The following is a 23,359-nucleotide window of genomic DNA, read 5'->3' on the forward strand; positions in this document are numbered from 1 at the left end:
AAACTATAAAGTTTCAGAAATATGAAAAGTTATGGGTTATGTTTAGAGTCACAAAGTGGTATGCTGTGGAAATGAATACAACAATTTGAAAATGTCAGATAGGGATCATGTATTACCAGAGGTTTTTCCCTTTTACTCTTCAGCTATTGCTGTGGTCTGAATTCTCATTGTATCAGCTCCGGTATTTACTAACAGCATAGACAAAACTTTCAAATATTGTCTACAGACAATTTATGCAAAAGCTAGATAGAAACTGTCAAAAAAAAAAAAAAAGCACAGAGATACCGTTATAATGTGTGTGTGTGTGTGTGTGTGTGTGTGTGTGTGTGTGTGTGTGTAAAAGCATTTTGAGAGAGAAAGAGAGTCAAAGAGACAGGAAGGGAGAGAGAGGGTGAGAAGCATCAACTCATAGTTACTTTCACTTTAGTTGTGCATGAATTGCTTCTCGCACATGCCTTGACCAAGGCGAGCCAATGTCCCCTTCTTCAAGCCAGGGATCTTGGGCTTTTCACACAAGCAACCTTCAGGCTCAAGCTGGCGAGCTTTGGGATGGTGTGGATGATTCCCCCACTCAAGCCAGCAACCCCATGCTGACGAGCCCACTCTCAGAGCCAGCAACCTCAGAGTTGCCAGCCAGCAACCTCATTGTTCCAGGCTGACGCATTATCCACTGCACCACCACCGGTCAGGCTGTGGCTAGTTGTATTTAATATATTTAAAGTTCATTCCGATACTACTCATATAAAAATGGGAGAAACTTACAGTGCTTTTAGAAAACCAGTAAATATTTATCATGAAAAGTTATGCTACTTTTAAAAGGAGGAAAAACACCCTAGCAGGTAAAGATAATTTTAGACCTTGGCTAAGAAATAATAATTTTTAAAAATAATAATTATAATGTAATTTACTGCTAGGAAAAAAATACACTTGTTTTTAAAGATCTTAGAAAAGCTACTTATAACTATTTAGCTACTAAAAAATTCAACTTGTGCAAAAATTTCCAGGACAGACCAATTTCCAGCATTAGATCTATATATCTATCCATATCTATATCTATCTATATCTATATCTATATATGATATATATTAAATAAGATCTGCAATATGAGTTCACAAAATATGGGGAAAGTGAGAAGAGCAGAGACACCAGGATCAAGTGCCAAGAAATACCAAAACAGAAAAGAGCAGAGAATGAACAGTGTGAAATGCTCCTGAAAATCAAATAAGATAAGGTCCAAAGGGCAACCATATAATTTATTACATAAACTGGAACTCTTTTGAAAGTAGAAAAGATTGTATTAATGACTATGTCAGAACAATTTTGGACTGTTCTGGGAACACAGGACATGTGCCCACTGGAATCATGAACAGTTTTGTAAAAAACAACAGAATGATGGACCCAGACAATAGGTTAAGGTGGGTCCTGCATCCATTGATAAACCTTGAACAGTCTGATGCTGTTGTTTTGGTTTGCACTAGGATACAAAAGAAAAATATCCCTGTGTTTTCTGTGTGTCTTTTAGGTGGCCCACATTGGTTAGGGGACTACATCTGCAGAAGAAAAAAAAATAGATTGAGGTCAGTTAATTAGTGATCAGAAGAAAATAAATGTAAAAACTCTATCCATAAAGCTGGCTATGGAAAAATAATGGGAGGCAAACTCATACACACCTTCTTCCCAAAAATTCTTCTTTAAAAACCAAAAACAAGTCATAAAGAGTAAGTACAGCTAAATCAAAAAAATAGACTCCTACAGCTAGACCATTTTTCAAGACAACAGACTCCAAAGTCTTTTCAAAGGACATATACTTCTAAATTTAAAAAGGTTTCTAGTTTATAAATTTTTTTTTAAAAAGAGCAATATATGTAGCTAAATTTCTATGAAAGAAAAAGTCACCTTAGATGAAGATAAAAAACTATAATACAAAGCAGCTTTTACATTTTTCTTTACAAAAGTAAAGAGGTATTGATTACTGTAAATAATGTATTAAACTACCACTATACCTACAGTGGTAAGACAGAGTCACATAGTGGACAAATCTATGAGTTTTGAAGTCAGACACCCAAGCTTACCACTTTACAGATGTAAAGCAATAAATCACTGACTTCAACTCCCTAAGCCATAATTGTCTCACCTATAAGATGGAGAAAAAAATACTTATGAGATAATACATATACAGTACTGAAAAAAGAGCACGGCATATAGTGAGTGCTCAAAACATGATAGCTATCATTATTACTAACTAGCTATTATTATATATAAGGCATTGTCCCCTGCACTGGGAATGTGTCCATTTTCAGGCTATGGTATCATATCTGAAAACAGACAATCAGTATAGAGAGAAAATAGGAGCCAATATGCAGAAGGAGGCAATAGTGGCACTAAGCAAGTCTCAACTACAGAAAATAGAAAGGTCCTAAAATTTAATTTGAAGTACTATTTGTTGTTATTTTTAAAATTTAACTCCAGGTGCCAACAAGAGAAAACACAGTCTTATCAATGTTAGCCTGGCTGTGTCATGGTGAAGTACAAAGATTCTGACATCAAGAGACAAGAAGTCTTTCTTGGCTCTGTCATTTACTAGCATTATATTCTATAGCAAATGATTTAATTTCCCTAAGCCTCCATTTACTCATTAAAATGGGAATAGTAACAATGTCAATCTCAGAGACTTGTTCAGAAGCTGAACTAAAACGAAATATAAATAGTATTAACAGAGTACCTCGTACATAGCAAACACTCAAATAATATAAATTATTACAGGGAGATAAAGTTAAAATGAAAGACCACATAGAAGTGAGAATGTGATAAGGTCCTAGAAATATATGGCAATTTGAGGAGTATCAACAATCTCACTATGGGAAGATTTCCAACTTTTAAATTGTAAAAAGTATGGACACATAGATATGTCTGAGGCTGAGAGCAACAAATTTATGATAAAAAAATAAAAACATGTCTAATAAGAAAATGTTTAAATAAATTATATTAAAGTCATATAATATTAATGCCAACAATAATTAGGACACATTCTTGACATGTACACTATTGTATCACATTTTAAGTATGTATGTATATACATAAATATATTAATATCATATAAAGTGACAGAAAGTATTAATGAATTATTTGTGAATAACAAAACTACAGGTGATTTTTAAAGTTTTTCTTTAAATTTTATTCAGAATACTAATAATAAAACTAAAGTGAAAATAATTGCGTTTACCTTGTAGCTCACTTTTAATAAGGCAACTTTCCATCATGTATAATAGCACAGTAACCATAATATCCAGCAGCTGACATTCTTCTGTTACCTGTCTGGCTAGCTCCTCATTGCTGAACAACTGAACACTAATATGCACAATTCTGTTAGACATTGTGTCTGATTCATGACTTTTCTTCAGTGTTTTCATAATGAAAGCATAATGCTGAACAAAAGTTTTTGTAAAAGCAACCTGTAAATTTTTTAAATAGAAGAAAAAGACACGTCAGTTTAACTTTGACTTTTTATAACACATTTTCCAATATATACTAGCATTTTAAACTATTATTAGTTTGTGATGATGTCCAGGGTAATTGAAAAAATAATTTCAATGATGATGGCAGTCTTAAGTCACATTTCCTCATGTAGGACACATTTTTTGGAACATTAGTAAAATACTTTGATGGTTAAAAAAAATTAATGGGCATTTTAAATTATTAAAATTTTAAAGCAATTACAAATACTATGGTTTAAAATACAAATTTTCACTGTGCTCATGAGTCAATCAATTTATTGTCAAATATATGTCTTTGTTCTGTGATACCTAGTTTAACAACAAAATCTAAAGTCTCAGCTAAAAACTATCATAGATTTCACATAACAAGTGAATCAATGAGATTACTACAAAAGAAAATCTTCTCCTATTTGATCTGAAAGCTGACCACTAATCTGAATAAATATTCTTTCTGTTTAACATGTACATTTCCTCTGCTGTTTTCTTAAGCAAGTATAAAGACACAAAACAATGGCATTATTTAAGTGTCACTCCTAAAGAGGCCTTATTACCTAAGCCATAAAAGAAACTACAGAGTGATTCATTTTCTTTTCATACACTAGGCTGTGTCACTTTCCCATAACTACTGTATATATTGGTAACAGGTGGGGCCAGACACTCTGGGACTAGAGACTACACCTACCTACATGTGTTCATGATTCAATTACTGTTCTGTGTTTAACTTGACGGCCAACAGCTACTAATCTCACGTTTTCCCATGCTTAACCCCACAATCTAAATTCAGTTACCCGCATTACACATGCTCACGTTCTCCTTCAAGGAATTTACTACAATTTGTAACAAATAATATTTATTTGTCACCCAGCATTCCCTTTGGATCAAGTTCCATGCAGAAAGGCAACCCTTAGGAATTCTGTTAATAGTGGTGCTTTGCCACAGATCTTTGATACTGTGCTTTTTCTTCAGACCCTGTGCTGGCAACAGAGGAAGCTAATGCTCTTTCATAGTGTTATATCTGTCCTCAAAGCTACAGAACAATAAGCCACAGCTGAGAAAGATATTAAAAAGATTTAGTAATGAAAAGGCAAAGAAAGAGGAGCAAAGCTCAGAGAGGAAGGGAAAAAATACGTAAATACCTTATACTCTTGATCTGGAAGCATATTGAGTAAAAACGTTACCATCTTCTGTGGGAATTCATACTTTATAGTCCAAAACAATAGTTCTTCTAGAAAACTTTTATGTTTCAAAACATCCATTATGGATTGATCTGCATAAGAAAAAAATTTAATGATTTAAGTTCATCTCATTCGATTACTATAATTAATAACCCATCAACCTCAAACATCTAAATATTTCTAAACATTAAGGATACTTGTTCAATAATTCAATGATAATACTGACAATATCAATCTAAGTTTCAATAATCTCCACAGTATATAAATAATGATATTTAATCCTTATATTTTAATATAAAGCAGTTACTAAAAAAATAAGTAATTACTTGTCTTTAAATTTAAGCCATTTAGCCTAACCAGGCGGTGGCGCAGTGGATAGAGCGTCGGACTGGGATGCAGAAGGACCCAGGTTTGAGACACCAGGATAGTCAGCTTGAGCATGGGCTCATCTGGCTTGAGCAAAAAAGCTCACTTGCATGGACCCAAGGTCACTGGCTCGAGCGGGGGGTTACTCAGTCTGCTGAAGGCCCGCGGTCATGGCACATATGAGAAAGCAATCAATGAACAACTACGGTGTCGCAACGAAAAACTGATGATTGATGCTTCTCATCTCTCTCTGTTCCTATCTGTCTGTCCCTATCTATCCCTCTATCTGACTCTCTCTCTGTCCCTGTAAAAAAAATAAAATAAAATAATTTTAAAAATTTTTAAAAAAAGAAAAAAAATTTAAGCCATTTGTCTAAAATTTCTAAGATCAACATAATTATCTTACTAAAACAATATTCATGATACCTAATTTAAAATAGTAAAAATGATTTTAGGTTAAAAACATACTATTACGAACATAAAGTCCAAAGTTATCTAAATTTTTTATTTTTAATTTTTTAAAAAAAGGAAAATCTTCATAAATTCAATAATTTATTTCTTCAAAATTATCCTTCATAAATGAAATACTTACTTCACCAGATAAAATAACTACTAATGCAATGCTTACTGTAGTATATAGAAGCATTTACTTTTTCTAGTAAAAATATACTAGGAAAAGTATAAAGAGCGTTAAATATGCTTACTTGAACTGGACTCAAGATGCCCTCTTCATTCATACAGTGACCCTTTATAATAAAGGTATTCAAAGAGGGATAAAATTATCTTCTAGAAAGCCTATTTCTAAGGTTAAGTGTCACTCCTTGAAGACTAGACTGTCTCCTGCTAATCTCTGAATCCTTGTCACACTTAGTCAACAGAAAGGTGTCAACATGTAGATCAGCGGTTCTCAACCTGTGGGTCGCGACCCCGGCGGGAGTCTAACGACCAAACCACAGGTTGAGAACCGCTGATATAGATGATGAACTGAGTATTTTTAATACTTTAGCTATTTCTTTCTCTAATTTTTTCTGCAAAATGAACTCGACAATTCTGACAATCTCTGTTGGAACAAATGATCTTGAGTTACTGTTATGAATCATCGGCTCTATATCAGAACATCAAAAGGATATAGAAAAAAAAGAATACAGCAAGTATCAACTGTGAATGGACTGGTTCAGTGATGGTGTGTGCTTAAGAAGGAATTAGAGTTAGATGCTAGATGAGAGATTTAAAAGAACAGGGTCACATGCACCAAAATACGCAGGTACGGCTACATTAAAGTACAAATTGTCTTGCAGGATAACCTTGTAGAATTTTTTTCAATTAACCCTACCCAATTTCACAGTTCTTCTATTATTGAGTAATGTGTTCATATCACATCTCCCTCAGGTAATACATCTAAAAGAGTAACAATAAACTCAGTATGTCATCACCTATGATTCTTCTATAAAATATTCTGAATTTAATAAGGCTTGACTAGTTCTTATTAAACAGAACTTGAGCCCAATTTTTCATTAGTAATTAATAACCCATTATTCTATTATTCTGGAGACACTATGATTTTAACAATAGCAAGGCAAAAGTATCTACCAACCCCCTATCTAGCTCCCTCATGATGCCTTCAATATAAACATAATGTAATAGGAGTAAAAATATAAATATGGTTATGCTGTACTTTATTAGAAACTAATTATTATTATCTCAATCTCAGAATTTACTACTTGTCAAACAGGAATTTATTCCTCCTGAAACAGATCATTACCAGGATATGGAAATAATTTAAAAACAGAAGTAAACCAATATTGCAAGAAATAGGTAAGATATATTCAAAGACACACACTAACAGATTCAAAGACAAAAAGTAATAAAATTAGGACCCAAGATAATCATGTGGCAGAAATGTAAAGATTATAATTAAATATTAGAATATAATCCACAGCATATTGCTGAAACCAATTTAATTCTTACAATTCACTTGGCACTAACATGATTGAAAATTTCAAGACTACAAAAATAAATAAATAAAGCCCTCACAGATAAGTGCTTCTTCACATACAAAGCTGAACAAAACTAGTAGCATTAGTTTTAGAATTCATAGTTATGACTGCAAAATCCCATTAGCAAAATGAAAAGCACTTAAGAGAAAAGCTACATCAACCTTGTTTTATTTTTTATTTTTTATTTATTTATTCATTTTTATTAGAGAGAGAGGGGAGAGAGAGAGAGAGAGAACAGGGGGAGGAGCAGGAAGCATCAACTCCCATATGTGCCTTGACCAGGCAAGCCCAGGGTTTTGAACCGGCGACCTCAGCGTTCCAGGTCGACACTTTATCCACTGCGCCACCACAGGTCAGGCTCAACCTTGTTTTAAATAAATGAAGCAATCCAAATGCACCAGAAAAGTTGTGCCTTCTACTAAAATATTAATCACTACAGGTATGTACAATTCCATTTTTTTTTCATCTTCAGAACCCCTCCCAAAATGCCTCCTGTAATAGTCTTCATTATTATACTTTAAATGGGTGATGTTGAATTTCCCAAGATATTTAAAGCACAAGTTATATGCTTTTTATGGTATGTTGTGGAAATGTGATTAGAAATGCTTCCATTAGTTATATGACTATTTACCTCTAAAATCTTGATTCAATTGTCATGATTGTACAATGTCTAAACTACCTTGAACCAAATTTTAAAAAGAAATTTTTGAAGAATCAGCATATGGCGTAAATGCATGAGTAAGGTTAAAATTTTAATCAGACAGCAGAGTCCAGGCTCTGCAACTTACTACCACGATAATCTTGGCCATGTTAGCAGCAGTCCTCTAGGTCTCAATTTCTTTATCCTTAAAATTTAGGTTTTGAGAATAGGCAGTGATGTGTTTAGCACAGTGCCTCACCTCTTGCTTATCATTGTGTATTTTATTTTCAGCTCACTTTCAGACTGTTGAAGCAAATTCTTACACAAATAAACCCCTCTCCAGATTTCAGATATTCTTTGAAAAAAAAGCAACAGTCACTTTGTTAAACCACCAGGGTCTCCTAATTCAAAAAGCCATTTCTGGTCTGACCTGTGGTGGCGCAATGGATATAGCATTGGCCTGGAATGCTGAGGTCCCCAGTTCAAAACCCCAGGCTTGCCAGGTCAAGCCACATACAAGAAGCAAATACTATGAGTTGATGTTTCCAGCTTTCTCTCTCTCGTCCCTTTCTCTCTCTCCTCTCTAAAATCAATAGATCTTAACAAAGAAAGAAAGAAAGCCATTTCTTTCATGTACATATGTAAACTAAAAATTGAAACTGATCAACTACTTCTTATCTTAGAGAAGTAAAGACAATCCAATACCAAATGCAAAAATTCAGGATAAAAACAAACGAACTTCAACTTTTAGTCTGCACAAAAAGTTCCTTCAGCCAGAGTTTATCAGGCTGAAGAAAAACAATGTCCTCTTACACCATAACAGGTATTTTCTGAGCATCCCTAAAGCTTAAACTCAAGCATGTGCCTAATAATCTGCCCCAACTCAGATGTGTCTAAAGGACTCAGGTAAAACAATGACAACTCAAGTAAGCCAAAGGGCATGGGGTTTGTAATTTTCTTCAGACATCACAGATTCTCTGCTAAGCTTGGAAGAAAGCAAGCATGTACGTATGTGTGCATCCTGGACTGCAAACCGTATTTCTGGTCTTTTGCTAACAGTCCAAAAGTTAAATGCATGACAGCCAAAGTAAAGCTAAGAACAGACTTACAAAAATGAGCCTCAACTGAAACTACCTGCTTGTCCACCTTTCCAAGCAGTTCTAAATAGTCTACAAGATATACTTGATCTGCACCAGAAGTAAGAAACTTCTCTTCATCAAAATATTATTTTAACCCCTGAAGACTCTAACAGACCAATAATACAGACAATAGACCATGTTAACTTTTGACAATGGCAAAAATCCAAAGTACAGGCTGCCAACTAAAAACAAGTACCCTAGAAAGGCTTTCAGTGAGGGCCAAAGAGTATATTGGTTAAGAGCGTAGGCCCTGGGGTGTGAATTAAGGATCTATCTCCCATTAGCTGTGATCTCTAACATGCCTCCATTTTCTAATTTATAAAATGGTAATAATAAAACCTGCTTCATATAGTTTATTTGAGAATTAAATGAAACAATGCGTGGGAAGTGCTCAGCACTATGTATAGCATATACAATGATACAATAAATATTACTCATCATTATTAGTAATGTGTTTCCTCACTACGAGCATATCTTCTAGTTCTTTTGAGTAAACATGTATTAAGTCTTCACTGAGACTTTAATATGTATTAAGTGCTATTCTTCTCATTCATTCTCATATTTATTTATTCACATTCTCTCTCTCTCACCATCTCTCCCTCATTTGCTCTTTTTTCATTCTAGAAAATGCATACCCCAGATTATAGAAAGATGTAAACCAAACTAAAAACATATTCAAATCAAAGAATCATAAAGACTTACATTTTCTGACTCAAATATTATAATGAACATTTTTTTACATCATAATATAAGGGTTTTATTTACTTTTGAGATCCCTCACAATCACCTACCAAACAACAGTTTCTTCATTATTCGACAAATACAGTAATATAACTTTCTTTTTAAACACCTCTGACTAGCCAATCAAGTGTTCTTAGTGATTAAAAATACTAGGAGCTTTTTGTACAAGGCAAAAATAAAATACAATACCTTTGGTGCTACTGCTTAGTTTGACCCTCTTTCTCTTGCCCAGACCTTGACTCCCATCCTGATCCTCCTGGAGGAAAACAAAATTAGCATTATAATAAACTATTCATGAATTTATATATTTTATATAAATATAAATATGCTTATAAATGATTAAATATTTTTTAAAGTCATGCTATATTATTAATCAACACATTTTACTTTTATGTATTTACTGTAGTATCTTTTTAATGTTGCAAACTTTAATATAATGAAAATCCTTAACATTAAAATACAAGAGCTCTTACATCAGCCCAGCATGCGGACATTCTGGTTCAATCCCAGTCAGGGCACACATGAGATGTGGCCAAGTGCTTCTCCCCTCCTCCCTCTCCCCCTTCTCTCTTTCTTCCCCTTTCCCTCCAGCAGCCAGTGGCTCGCCTGGTTGGAGCATCGGCCCCAAACAGGATTGCCAGGTGGATCCCAGAAAGGCACATGCGGGAGTATGCCTATCTCCCCTACTCTCACTAAAAAAAATAAAAATAAAAATAAAAGATTTAAAATACAAAAGCTCTTAATCTTTTCTTCTAATGCAAAATGCCAAAATAAAAATTTTCCTAACCTTATAAACATAACATCAAATGAACAAAGAAGCTAACAGGGAGAGGGAGCAGATTAGCATAGAAGAAAGGAAAGAAGAGTAAGAGAACTAAACAATGAATAAAGAAAAGGCTTCTACAGATCTAAGGCAAATAAAAGCCATAACCTATACCTGGGAGATCACTTGGATGCCATAACCTATACCTGGGGAGATCACCTGGATACCAGGCAAACATCTTGGAGTGGTGGGAAGCAGTCTCAAGAGATGGTGTACTACGACAGCACAAAGGGAGAAGGAATAGAGGAAGCAGCTGCTGCTAGTGAAACCAAGGTGAGGCTAAGGGTGTGCCTCTTGGGGGGGGAGCCCTGGATACAGGTGCACATTTCTTTCTTTCTTTTTTTCCTTCTTAAGTGAGGAGCAGGGAGGCAGAGAGCCATATTCCCACATGCACCCAACCGGGATCCATACAGTAAGCCCCCTACTGGGCAAAGCTCTGCCAATCTGTTGCTCTGTTGCTCAGCAACGGAGCTATTTTAGCACCTGAGATGAGGCCACCATGGAGCTGTCCTCAGCACCTGAGGCCAACTTGCTCAAATCAATCATGGTTGTAAGAGGAAGGGCGGGGGAGAAGGTAGAGGAGAGGGGTGCAAAAGCAGATGGTCACTTCTCCTTTGTGCCCTGACTAGGAATTGAACCCAGGTCGTCCATACACCAGGTAATGCTCTACCACTGAGCCAACTGGCCAGGGCTGCACATTTCTAATTTTCTTAAAAATGTTGGTGGAATGCCTGGCCTATGGTGGCACAGTGGTTAAAGCAGCAATCTGGAATGCTGAGGTTGCTGGTTTCAAACCCTGGGCTTGCTGGGTCAAAGCACATATGACAAACACTCAATGAACCACTAAAGTGAAGAAGCCCTGGCCAGTGTGCTCAGTGGATACAGTGTCAGCCCCACATATGGACGTCCAGGTTCAATTCCTGGTCAGAGCACACAAGAGAAGCAACCATCTGCTTCTCCCCTCCTTCTCTCTCCCCCTTCTTTCCCTCTTCGCCTCCCTCAGCCAGTGGCTCAACTGGTTCAAGTATTAGCCCTGGGCGCTGAGGATGGCCCAGTTGGTCGGAATACATAAGCCTCAGGCACTAAAGATAGCTTAGGACTGATCACTGGCCCCAGAAAGGGGTTACCAGGTGGCTCCCGGTCAGAGCACATGCAGGAGTCTGTCTCCTCTCACTTAAAAAAAAAAAGTGAAGCAACTATGAGTCGATACTTCATGCCCCACCTCCACCCAATAAAATCAATAAATAAAAATCTTTTAAAAAAATAAATAAAAATAAAAAGTGTCAATGAAAGTTCTTGTAGCTGAGTTCAGGGTTTTTCCCCACCAGCTAAAGGTTAAGATTCTACTCCATTTCTCCAGCTCTCTTAAACTAGGAAAGATTGATTGTACATGAATCCAAAACTTCCATGATATACTTACTATCTTTTTTCCTATTTTCCAAATGCATACGAGCCAACATTTTGGCACATCAGCCTTTGTGCTAACAACGGTGTTGGTGGCCTGTTAAAATTTTAATACAAATTCCCAGATTTCTCAAGTAGAGCCCATCAAATCTTCAAAGCATAAAAGTAGCCTCAGCTGCATGTTGCTGTACATCTACTGGGATAGCAAAGACTGGAGTCTTAACTTTGGGTTTATGTCAAGTCCAGCATCAGTCCTCAGGGCCAGTCTGGGGTTTTCCAGAGCAACCATTTAACTCAGTCATTCTGCATTGACTGAGAACTTCAATGTGCTCTGTTAATCCCCACCTTTTTCAAAACCTCCTTGGCAATAATCTACCAGGCAGCAGGACTAACAGTCAAACCACATTATCCTCTTCCTCTGCCATCCTCACCCCTGCCATTGGAAACTCAACCAGAATGAAATCTGGAGCCTTAAAACACAGAAAAGAGGTGCAAGAATGTTAAATCATGCTACAGGGCCCAAGGGATTCCAAAGTTTGAGATTTTAGCTAATATCCATTTATAAAACTGTTCTCCCAGCCCTGAGAGAAAAAACAAATTTGGAAAAACTGTGACACACCAGCTTAGGATTACTTCATTATTTCAAATACAAACTTCCCAAAAAAAGAATATCCTTGATCAAGCAATGGTCATGAAAATACAAAGTTCTATAAATCCCCCAGGTTTATAGTCTGAAAGACAAGTAAAATTAGCCAAGCGAAGGAGGGGAAAGTCATTCCAAAAAGAGAAGACAGCATAAGCAAGAAGGGCACAACAACAAAAGACTATAAACATAGATCAATGAGTTGGGCTAGACATCACAGTATGCATCAACCACCACTAGGAAAGGAAATTATCTCCATCTAAACTGGTGGGAGAATGGACACTCTTGTACATCAATGGTGAGAATACACAGTAGTACAATTTTCCTGAATGGCAATTTGTCAATATACATGTCATAAGTCTTTAAAGTGTATTTATCATTGGAACAGAAATTCTAGTTTTATCCTAAGGCTCTGGTTGGCAAACTGCAGCTCACAAGCCACATGCGGCTCTTTGGCCCCTTGAGTGTGGCTCTTCCACAAAATACCACATGCGGGCATTACCTCGATAAGGAATGTACCTACCTATATAGTTTAAGTTTAAAAAATTTGGCTCTCAAAAGAAATTTCAATCGTTGTACTGTTGATATTTGGCTCTGTTGACTAATGAGTTTGCCAAACACTGCCCTAAGGAAACAGTCAGATAAGTAAATAGGAACTACATGTATATGTAAGTATTCATCATCACATGTGACTTACAATAGCAAAAAAAAAAAAATCATGGGCTTCCAATAACAGGTAAATAAATCATAGCATGCCTGTACCTTGTGAAGAAAAACAATGCTAGTGCTCTAAATTGTGAACAGATAGATGTTCAAAAACTATTTTAATGAGAAAAGGATCTCATGTGTACAACAGCAGATGGAGTATAAAACCATTTAAGTATTCATAATATACACAAATAAAATTTTAAAATATACTACTTATAATAGATGTTCAAAACTACCATTAGTGCCCTGGCCGGTTGGCTCAGTGGTAGAGCGTCAGCCTGGCGTGCAGGAGTCCCAGGTTCGATTCCTGGCCAGGGCACACAGGAGAAGTGCCCATCTGCTCCTCCACCCCTCCCCCTCTCCTTCCTCTCTGTCTCTCTCTTCCCCTCCCGCAGCCAAGGCTATATTGGGGCAAAGTTGGCCCGGGCGCTGAGGATGGCTCTGTGGCCTCTGCCTCAGGTGCTAGAATGGCTCTGGTTGCAACAGAGCGATGCCCCAGATGGGCAGAGCATCGCCCCCTGGTGGGCGTGCCGGGTGGATCCCGGTCGGGTGCATGCGGGAGTCTGACTGACTGCCTCCCCGTTTCCAACTGCAGAAAAATACAAAAAAAAAACCCAAAACCTACCATTAGTGAAAAAGGGTATAGAATAGCATGTACAACATGAAACCATTAAAATATACTATATAGGTGTGGTCAAAAGTAAGTTTACAGTTATTTGTATGGAAATTAATATACTAATTAATAAATAATAATACAAGAATAAACTGCTTCACATGCTCACAACTGTAAACCTAACTTTTGCCCACTCTGTATAAAAATGTTAGAATACAGACATTTATAGTAAATCACTCTAAGGGTAATTTTATTATCATTCTGTCAATGTCTATTTTCTCTTTATTTAATAATGCACATGGTTCGAAGCTCTAAGGTAACATTTTAAATACTTGTTCTGATTTCTGATTCTAACTGCAACAATCTGCTCAAGATAATGAACTACTGTGTTAACTATTACAAGTTCCTATTTTTATTTTGAGAAAGAACAATATTTTTAATGAATACAAATACCTCTCAGTTGTGGGAATTTTAGGCATTAAGGATGATGAAAACAATGCAGTCATCATGACCACAGTACCCCACCTGACCCCAAATTCATTATAGAAGGCTGTACTTCTTCCCTGTTTATCCATAAGGAAGCAGTATAGAATCCTAAGAGAAGATGATGGTTCAATGGACAAGACAGAAAATAAATCAAGTGCAATCTCAACCCAGGGAGCAACTGGACAACTCTCAGAAACACTTTCCAGACCTTAACTAGTCCATGGGAGAGAAGTAGAATATACTATTACATGTGTTTCCAGTACAAAGTATGTATATAGGTCCAAACAAGATTTTAAAAAACAGATTCAAACTCTAAGCCTGAAAAATCAATAGATAGTTTCTCAACACTAAAATCCTTCCTTTCTTTCTTTCTAAGATTTACTAGACAAAAGTAAAAAATGTGAACTCCACAAAAAGAAGTCAGATTAAAACAATACTCAAAGAAGGTTAGAACAGAATACATGAGGTTAAACAAATATGTATATGTAACATATCAGCTTATAAATATAAAATCCAAAGGAGATCTTGAAAGATTAGAACAATAAGATGAAACTGTAATCTGAGATTGTTTGCTTTAAATCAACTCTAAAAGTATAGCAAGAGAGAGCTCTAACTTGTCAGCTGTAAGTTTGAAAGGAGAAAAAAAATTCTCGACATTTCAATTGACCACTGAGCTCCTGCCAACAGTCTAGCATAGCTGCTACAAGACCAACAAAAAGCCCTGGGCCTTAACAAAGACACAGTAAGCTTATCAGATGTCCCATCACAGTACAATGAATGAGACCATAAATTCTTAAAAAGAGTGAATAAGTGAAAGAGGTATGTACAGCAAAGAATATTAAATAACTAAAGCTAAATGTTTAATGGGATGTCACATAAAAGTAAAAATAAAACTCTTTCTGGGAGAGAAACAAAAAAATATGTGAATATTACAATATTGAACTGAGAAAATCCTAGTAATTAGAACTATCAAACAAAAGAACAATGACCCTTGAACTATGTAAGCTCCCTACCATTGGAAATGTTTAGTGGCTTACCATTTGTTAGGAATGTAGTAAAATCAATTCCTACACTGGAAAGGAAATACATTAGATATTTCTAAGGTCCTTCCACAAAATGTTTCTATGATTCCCCACCCCACTTTTAACTATTAATATAACTTATTATAACAAATTAAAATTAAACCTTATACCTCCAAACCATTTAATTTTCTTTTACCAATTCATTTATGAAAAGCGACTCTGACTTTCAATTTTAATAATCCTCCTTAGGTATAAGTTTTGACAAATTAGTTTTAACTGTTCATTTGGATTCTGTCTTGAATAAAGGCAAAAATATTGAGAGCATATCTACACAATGACTTATTTTATTAAGTAAATATTTCTCAAGTATGTTAGAGTATGCCAAAAAAAGAGCAGAATTAAATAAGCAAAACATTTTTAAAGTTTGTTTCTGGATTGTACAACTGAAGGTAAATGGGTTTTTTCTTTCAATACTGTATTCTGTTTTTCAGTTTTTTCCACAGTGGACATTCATATTGTTATAGTTTCACAGGGAGGGGGAAATGTTTTAAAGGATACTGCTTATGGCAATGGCCACTGTGAACATAATTTTTCCTTGAAAAGTTATCTTTATCTAACATCTTATTTTCACCCTAGCCAGGTAGATCAATTGGTTAGAGCACTATCCCAATATGCCAAGGTTGCAGGTTAGATCCCAGTAAGGGCACATACAAGAATCAATCAATGAATGCATAGATAAGTGGAAAAACAAATCAATCTCAATCTCTCTCTCTTTCTCTTTCTTTATTATTTAAAAAATTATAATAATAAAATAAAATATCTTATTTTCTTTGAGAAAGTCTCTAATTAGACCTATATACATACAATACTGGAAATAACCTTTCAAAATTAATTATCTGGTTATTAAAAAATCTAAACAAAAAATTGAACAAATATGTATTTAAATTTTAAAATATCTCAGAGTAAAAATGTGCCCTTCTTTTCTTTTTGGTTCTATCCAAAACTAACATATTTCACTGTTGTTTCATATGAGCTACACAAAAAAAGAATAAGTAGTAGTGTGAAGAATGTCATGTGTATAAATAGCACTACTGAGTACATAATGTTCTAGGGACAGTAGGGACAAATATCTGACACAATTGTATGAATAAAATAAAATAAGACTGTAATATGTATGTGCATTCAAATAAAACTCTTTGTAAACAGAAATCTTGCTGCAGTTACAGTTTCCAATCTGTCTCGTCATTTTTTAAAGGGAGTGGTAGAATTAGATTACCTTTAGGGTCTCTTGCAATCCTGAATTCTAAGTTACAACATTTTTTAACTGTTAGAATTCCCTCTCTATAATAACTGAGTGTTGCTACACTCTTCCCATCCTTTCTCCCTTTCTATATACCGTAATTTGTTAAATTACCAGAATGAAATCATGAAAAGGGCTTGCTCAGTAATTCCATGGGCTAGTAGGATAAGGTTGTAGAAACTCCAACCTCTAAGCCTTATCCGGCTCTTCACTAAATTTTATATACAAATACAGTACTAAAAGCAAACACACTATTTGTACAAAAAACGCATCATTTGTTGCAAAAAAATTCAATATGACTTTAAAAGCCTTAATTAAATTTTTAAATGGCACAAAATAAGTATTTGTTCAAGAATATCTGTATCTAGATACTCTTCTTCTATTGCACTCTTTCCACCTACCTTATTTCTAAACCCACTTTCTCCTTTATCTAGTCTATCCTTTATAAAATTACTGCTTGCATTTATCATTTTAAGTTATATATTTAAAATGTAATTTGAAAATAATAAAAGTAGAATATAAATTTAAAATAATGATAGTTCTTAAGTAAGTAGGTAGATATTCTTATACTTTCTCTCTAAATAAATCACTCTAAAATTCAATTAACATACTCATATATGATACTTAGCCTCAAACAGAATTTTTTTCATGTAGGTCACTGGTCCTAATAGAATAATGTTATGCATTAATAAATCAGAGTAAAATAGGACAAAAGACCCCCAAGACAAGACTAGCAAAAGAGTTACAATAATTTTTATTATTTCATTATTAATTAAATATAAAAATATATTTTGTTCCTTAAGTTGCAATAAATGCTGGTAAAAGTTTAGTATATTCCCTTCTGCTTTACTAAGGTAAAAATCAACTTTAAAAAAAAACTTACATTCTTAATATAAGTTTTATTCCTTCAATGTACCCGAGTAACTATTATTCTTAAGGAAAACTTTAATTTTAATTAAAACTCTACAACAGCCATTTCTGACTACACTGGTATTTCATTATTTCATTATCACATTGTAGTTTTTCTCGACACACAAGTACCAATAAAATATATGGGGAAAATCTATAACTAAGTGTTGTTATGTTATTTAGGTATAATCACTAGTCATCACTGAATATCAAAAGAATCCAAGGAAAAGAATGGCAAATGTCACATCCAGTTTGTGGAGTTTTAAAGCATGTTTACAAATTATTTGACAATCCTCCCATTGAGAAGTGAGATCTATGTCCCCTTCCACTGAATCTGGGCCACGTTAGCAACTCACTCACGACTTATGGGACATAGTAGAAGTGACACTGTGCCACTTCTAAAGCTAGCTCAGGAAAGGCTCTACAGCAGGGGTCCCCAAACTTTTTACACAAGGGGCCAGTTCACTGTCCCTCAGACCGTTGGAGGGCCGGACTATAAAAAAAACTATGAACAAATCCCTATGCACACTGCACATATCTTATTTTAAAGTAAAAAAACAAAACGGGAACAAATACAATATTTAAAATAAAGAACAAGTAAATTTAAATCAACAAACTGACCAGTATTTCAATGGGAACTATGCTCCTCTCACTGACCACCAATGAAAGAGGTGCCTTTTCCGGAAGTGCGGCGGGGGCCAGATAAATAGCTAGAGGGGGCCGCATGCAGCCTGTGGGCCGTAGTTTGGGGACCCCTGCTCTACAGCTTCTGCTCTTGCTGCACACCCTGGAAAAAGTCAGTCACTATGTAAGAAATCCAACAACTTAAAATCACTAGGCTGGAGAAATCACATGTAGGCACTCTGGTCAACAGCTACCTGAGCTCCCTGGCAGCATCAAATGCCAGTCCTGTGCCATCTTAAATCTTCATCTCAGCTAAACCTTCAGAAGCCTGCAGTTGCAGCCAACAACCAACTGGAATCACATGAGATAACTCAAGCAAAAACTGCCCAGCTGCCGTTCCTAAATCCCCAAGTCACAAAATTGTGAGCAACATAAAATGGTAATTTTGAGCTACAGAGTTTATGACAAATTTGCTATACAGCAATGGTAATAAGAACAGTGGTTTGGAGCGCCTCCCTTTTCCTCGTCCCGGGACGGCGTCTTTAAGGTGCGAATTATTTCTGCAAAGCAATTTTATTCCTTCTTGTTGTAGGCAGTCACAATGGTCCAGCGTTTGACATACCGGCGGAGGCTGTCCTACAATACAGCCTCTAACAAAACCAGACTGTCCCGAACCCCTGGTAATCGGATTGTTTACCTTTATACCAAGAAGGTTGGGAAAGCACCAAAATCTGCATGTGGGGTGTGCCCAGGCCGGCTTCGTGGAGTTCGTGCTGTAAGACCTAAAGTTCTAATGAGGTTGTCTAAAACGAAAAAACATGTAAGCAGGGCCTATGGTGGATCCATGTGTGCTAAATGTGTGCGTGACAGGATCAAGCGTGCTTTCCTTATTGAGGAGCAGAAAATCGTTGTGAAAGTGCTGAAAGCACAAGCACAGAGTCAGAAGGCTAAATAAAAGATGAGGCTCTGGAGTAATAAAGACATTAAAGGCTAAAAAAAAAAAAAAAAAAAAAAAAGAACAGTGGTTTATTCACTTTACAGAAAAAACAGTAGACCAACAGATAGAAGACCTAATGTCAATTTCCAACTCCACCACTAACTGGAAGAAATAAACTAGCCTGAGTTATTATCTACAGAATTCAGCTTTCTCGTCTATAAATAAGAGTTAGGCAAGATGAACTTTAAGATCATTCTCAGCTCTAGCATTTTTAAACCTTATAACCTTCAAATTGCCTCCTCCTAATTCTCATTTTTTTGCTTTGTTATATTACATAACTTACCATTTCTAACTCAAGATCTGAAAATGTATCCAGAACCAAAAAACAAAGACTCTGTAATATATAAATCAATAAAACAAATGAATATATTTTTGTATAAAAAATTATGATCACTTCTGAGCAGGCAGTGACACAGTAGATAGAGTGTCAGACCCAAGGTCACCGGCTTGAGCACAGGCTCATCAGCTTGAGTGAGGGACTGCTGGCTTGAGCGTGGGATCATAAACATGACCCCATGGTCACTGGCTTGAATCCAAAAGTCGCTGGCTTAAAGCCCAAGGTCGCTGGCTTGAGCCCAAGGTCACTAGCTTGAGCAAGGGGTCACTTGCTCTGCTGTAGCTCCCCCCTCTGGTAATGCATATATGAGAAAGCAATAAATAAATAACTAAGGTGCACCTGACCAAGTGGTGGTGCAGTAGATAGAGTGTCGGACTGGGATGCAGAAGACCCAGGTTCGAGACCCCAAGGTCATCAGCTTGAGCGTGGGCTCATCTGCTTTGAGCAAAAGCTCACCAGCTTGGACCCGAGGTCTCTGGCTCGAGCAAGGGGTTACTCAGTCTGCTAAAGACCCACAGTCAAGGCACATATGAGAAAGCAATCAATGAACAACTAAGATGTCACAACGAAAAACTGATGATTGATGCTTCTCATCTTTCTCCGTTCTGTCTGTCTGTCCCTGTCTATCCCTCTCTCTGACTCTCTCTGTTTCTGGAAAAAAAATTCAATAAACTTTTAAAAAAATAAATAAATAAGGTGCCACAACAAAGAATTGATGTTTCTCAGAAAATTCCTGACTTTATCATCACTTCTATGATTGCCCCTGGGTAATGATCTTATCTTTATATTTTTCCATACTTTTTATTTTAAATATTAGTGTGACTTTTATAATTGAAATACAATCCATCGAAATTCAAAATATGCATTCCCAGTAACCAAGCAACTCCACAATTTAGGAAACTATATGCATATCTGCACAAAAAGAAATGCAAGCATTGTCTTGCAATAAAAAAATGAAAATAAAGAAAATAATTGGATGAATTGTAGTTTGTTCATATTTCACAATGCTTTATACAGCAGATAGAAAGAGTACTGATAAAGATAGATTTGCAAAATACATTTTAGAGAAAATAACAGGACATAAAATAGTGTAACTATTCTATATAAAATGTGATTTAAAGATCAAGGAGTCCAAACAACTTTAAATATATGTTAATAACATTACATGTTCTGAAAGTAAAATGTTCTCCACTACTATTACAAAAATAGTGATTATAAGAGTAGGTACTAAAATAAAATATTCTAACGTTATCACCATCAAAAAATAATTACTCAGTCACACTGAGCCATAATCATAATTAAGGAACAAAAGATTACATATAACACAGAGGTGCTGAAACAAAAGAATCTAAGCAGAATAAAGAGAAGAAAGGATCGAAGGACAGATAAGAAGTAGTGGTAATGAACAAGAACCGTATGTCAAATCTTCTGATATTGCCCTAGGAATTACTTCTAGAAGAGATTTAAAAGTTCCTCAATCCATGCTCCAAAAAAGGATCTTTTTCTAGCACCCTACCATAAAATATAGTGTTATTGCAATACTATTATATACAATTAAAGTCTCCACTGGCGATTTAAAAGCTAATCCAGAGAGCTTAGATCAAAACAAAAATGAATGTTACTTCTTTCCTAGACATGAGAGAAAATATCAGTGTTGAAGACCAGCTTTCTACGTGTCTGGAAATCAAATACAATTCAGGAAAATAAACTTGGTACTAAGGTATTACAACATAATATGAAGGTTTTAATCAACCATATAAATACAAAGACAAAATTATAGATTTTTTCTAGATCATATTAAGATATTTAGATTATTTTAATAAAATACTCTGTGACACCATTAAACCATTTTATAATGCAACAGTTTTCTGGAGTTTCTACTGGCAGTAGTTACTATTACAAACTCCTTTCCGCCTGACCAGGTGGTGGCGCAGTGGGTAGAGCGTAGGACTGGGGCTTGGAGGAGCCAAGTTCGAAACCCCAAGGTTGCCTACTTGAGATGGGCTCATCCAGCTTGAGGATTGGCTCACCAGTCTCAGTGCAGGCTCTCTGGCTTAAGTGTGGGATCACAGACATGATCCCAAGGTCACTGGCTTGAGCCCAAGGTCACTGGCTTGAGCAAGGAGTCACTTGCTCTGCTGTAGTCCCCCAGTCAAGGCACATATGAGAAAACAATCAATGAACAACTAAGGTGCCGCAACGAAGAATTGATGCTTCTCATCTCTCTCCCTTCCTGTCTGTCCCTATCTGTCCCTCTCTCTGTCTCTCTGTCTCTGTCACACACACAAAAAAAAGAAAAGAAACTCCTTTCCTATCTGCCTAGCTTTAGCCAAGGAAGTGCACATGCTACCATTCTATATATTATAGTAAGTATTTCCAGATTTTGCCTTTTAAGAAACCATTCCACCTCAGCATAACAGTAATGTTATAAAGGACTTATTAGAAATATGTATGTATTATATTAATAAACACTATAAAATTGAAATTTCAAATTGACAGTCTATTTCCTAGTACATTGCTTCTTTTAATAATCCTTGACATATGAGGGGTAATTTTATAATGAAATTAGAAAAGCAGTTACAATTCACATATGTGTTACTCTAGCCTGACAGGTAGTAGCACAGTAGATAAAGTGCTGATCCAGAACACTGGAGTCACTAGGTCAAAGCCCCCTGAGTGCTGGCTCTGAGTGCAAGCTCATCACTGTGGGTCAATGGATTGACTAGTCCACACAATCTCAATCTCACCATCTTGAGCTCAAAGGTCACTAGCATGAAAAGCCCAAGGTCGCTGGCTTGAACAAGGGGACACTGGCATGGCCCCAGTCAAGGCACAAATAAGAAGTAATCAATGCACAACTAAAATGAAAGCAACTCCAGTACAAGTTGATACTTCTTACCCTCTTTCTCCCTTCCTGTCTCTCTCTGCCTCTCTCACTCTTAAAAAAAATAAAAAAATTAATATAGTCTGACCAATGGTAGCACAGTGGATAGAGCACCCAGCTGGGATGCTGAGGTCTTAGGTTCAAAACCCTAAGGTTGCCAGCTTGACTGAGCATGAGCTCATCCGGCTTAAGTGCAGGCTCACCAGCTTGAGCGCGGGAGTCACCAGATTAAGCATAGGATCTTCAACATGACCCCATGGTCGCTGGCTTGAGCCCAAAGGTCACTGGCTTGAAGCCCAATGTTGCTGGCTTGAAGCTCAAGGTCACTGACTTGAGCAAGGAATCATGGCTCAGCTTGAGCCCCACCCCAGACAAGGCACATATATGAGAAAGCAATCAATGAACAACTAAGGTACTACAACTACATATTAATGCTTCTCATCTCTCTCCCTTTCTGCCTCTCTCTCCCTAAAACATAAAATTAAATAAATAAATTACTCTAGACTTCACTAAATTTCTTAAGATAATTTCATTGCACATACAACAGCAATTTGCATAAGTCTGGGGAGTTAAGGAATCTCTATGTCTTTCTAGCTCCCATTTCTAAATTTTTCAAAGAGAAATGAATTATAAACAAGTAAAAAATCTAGTTGTAGCCTGACCAGGCAGTGGTGCAGTGGATGGAGTGTCGGACTGGGATGCGGAAGGACCCAGGTTCAAGACCCCGAGGTCGCCAGCTTGAGTGCGGGCTCATCTGGCTTGAGCTAAGCTCACCAGCTTGGACCCAAGGTCGCTGGCTCCAGCAAGGGGTTCCTCAGTCTGCTGAAGGCCCGCGGTCAAGGGCGGTCAAGGCACATACGAGAAAGCAATCAATGAACAACTAAGATGTCACAACGAAAAACTGATGATTGATGCTTCTCATCTCTCTCCATTCCTGTCTGTCTGTCCCTATCTGTCCCTCTCTCTGACTCTCTCTCTGTCCCTGTAAATAAATAATAATAAAAAAAAATCTAGCCCTGGCCGGTTGGCTCAGTGGTAGAGCGTCGGCCTGGCGTGC

At 36.3% G+C, this 23,359-nt stretch overlaps 2 protein-coding genes and 1 non-coding gene across 3 annotated transcripts in view; 2 read left to right on the forward strand and 1 right to left on the reverse strand.

The window, feature by feature from the left end:
• Positions 1 to 23,359, reverse strand: part of UBR3 (ubiquitin protein ligase E3 component n-recognin 3) — a 240,891-nt gene that overhangs the window by 146,704 nt on the left and 70,828 nt on the right. Inside the window, exons 6-8 of the mRNA XM_066233324.1 lie at positions 9,742 to 9,808; positions 4,631 to 4,761; positions 3,224 to 3,452 (exon numbers count right to left, since the gene is read on the reverse strand). Of these exons, the coding sequence (XP_066089421.1) occupies positions 3,224 to 3,452; positions 4,631 to 4,761; positions 9,742 to 9,808 (427 nt within the window). The remainder of the gene's footprint in view (positions 1 to 3,223; positions 3,453 to 4,630; positions 4,762 to 9,741; positions 9,809 to 23,359) is intronic.
• LOC136307202 (small nucleolar RNA SNORA31) lies at positions 1,423 to 1,552 on the forward strand. Its single transcript, XR_010725871.1, has one exon. It is a non-coding gene; the product is annotated as a small nucleolar RNA SNORA31 (small nucleolar RNA).
• Positions 18,598 to 19,049, forward strand: LOC136337942 (large ribosomal subunit protein eL34). Its single transcript, XM_066279866.1, has 2 exons — positions 18,598 to 18,631; positions 18,677 to 19,049. The coding sequence occupies exon 2, from the start codon at positions 18,686 to 18,688 to the stop codon at positions 19,037 to 19,039; it is 354 nt and encodes a 117-aa protein (XP_066135963.1). The 5' UTR covers positions 18,598 to 18,631; positions 18,677 to 18,685; the 3' UTR covers positions 19,040 to 19,049.

This window comes from Saccopteryx bilineata, chromosome 5, assembly GCF_036850765.1.
Source record: "Saccopteryx bilineata isolate mSacBil1 chromosome 5, mSacBil1_pri_phased_curated, whole genome shotgun sequence".
NCBI lineage: Eukaryota > Metazoa > Chordata > Mammalia > Chiroptera > Emballonuridae > Saccopteryx > Saccopteryx bilineata.

Coding starts and splice junctions, on each gene's coding strand:
- LOC136337942 (XM_066279866.1), top strand. CDS start 18,686: ATGGTCCAGCGTTTGACATACCGGCGGAGGCTGTCCTACAATACAGCC.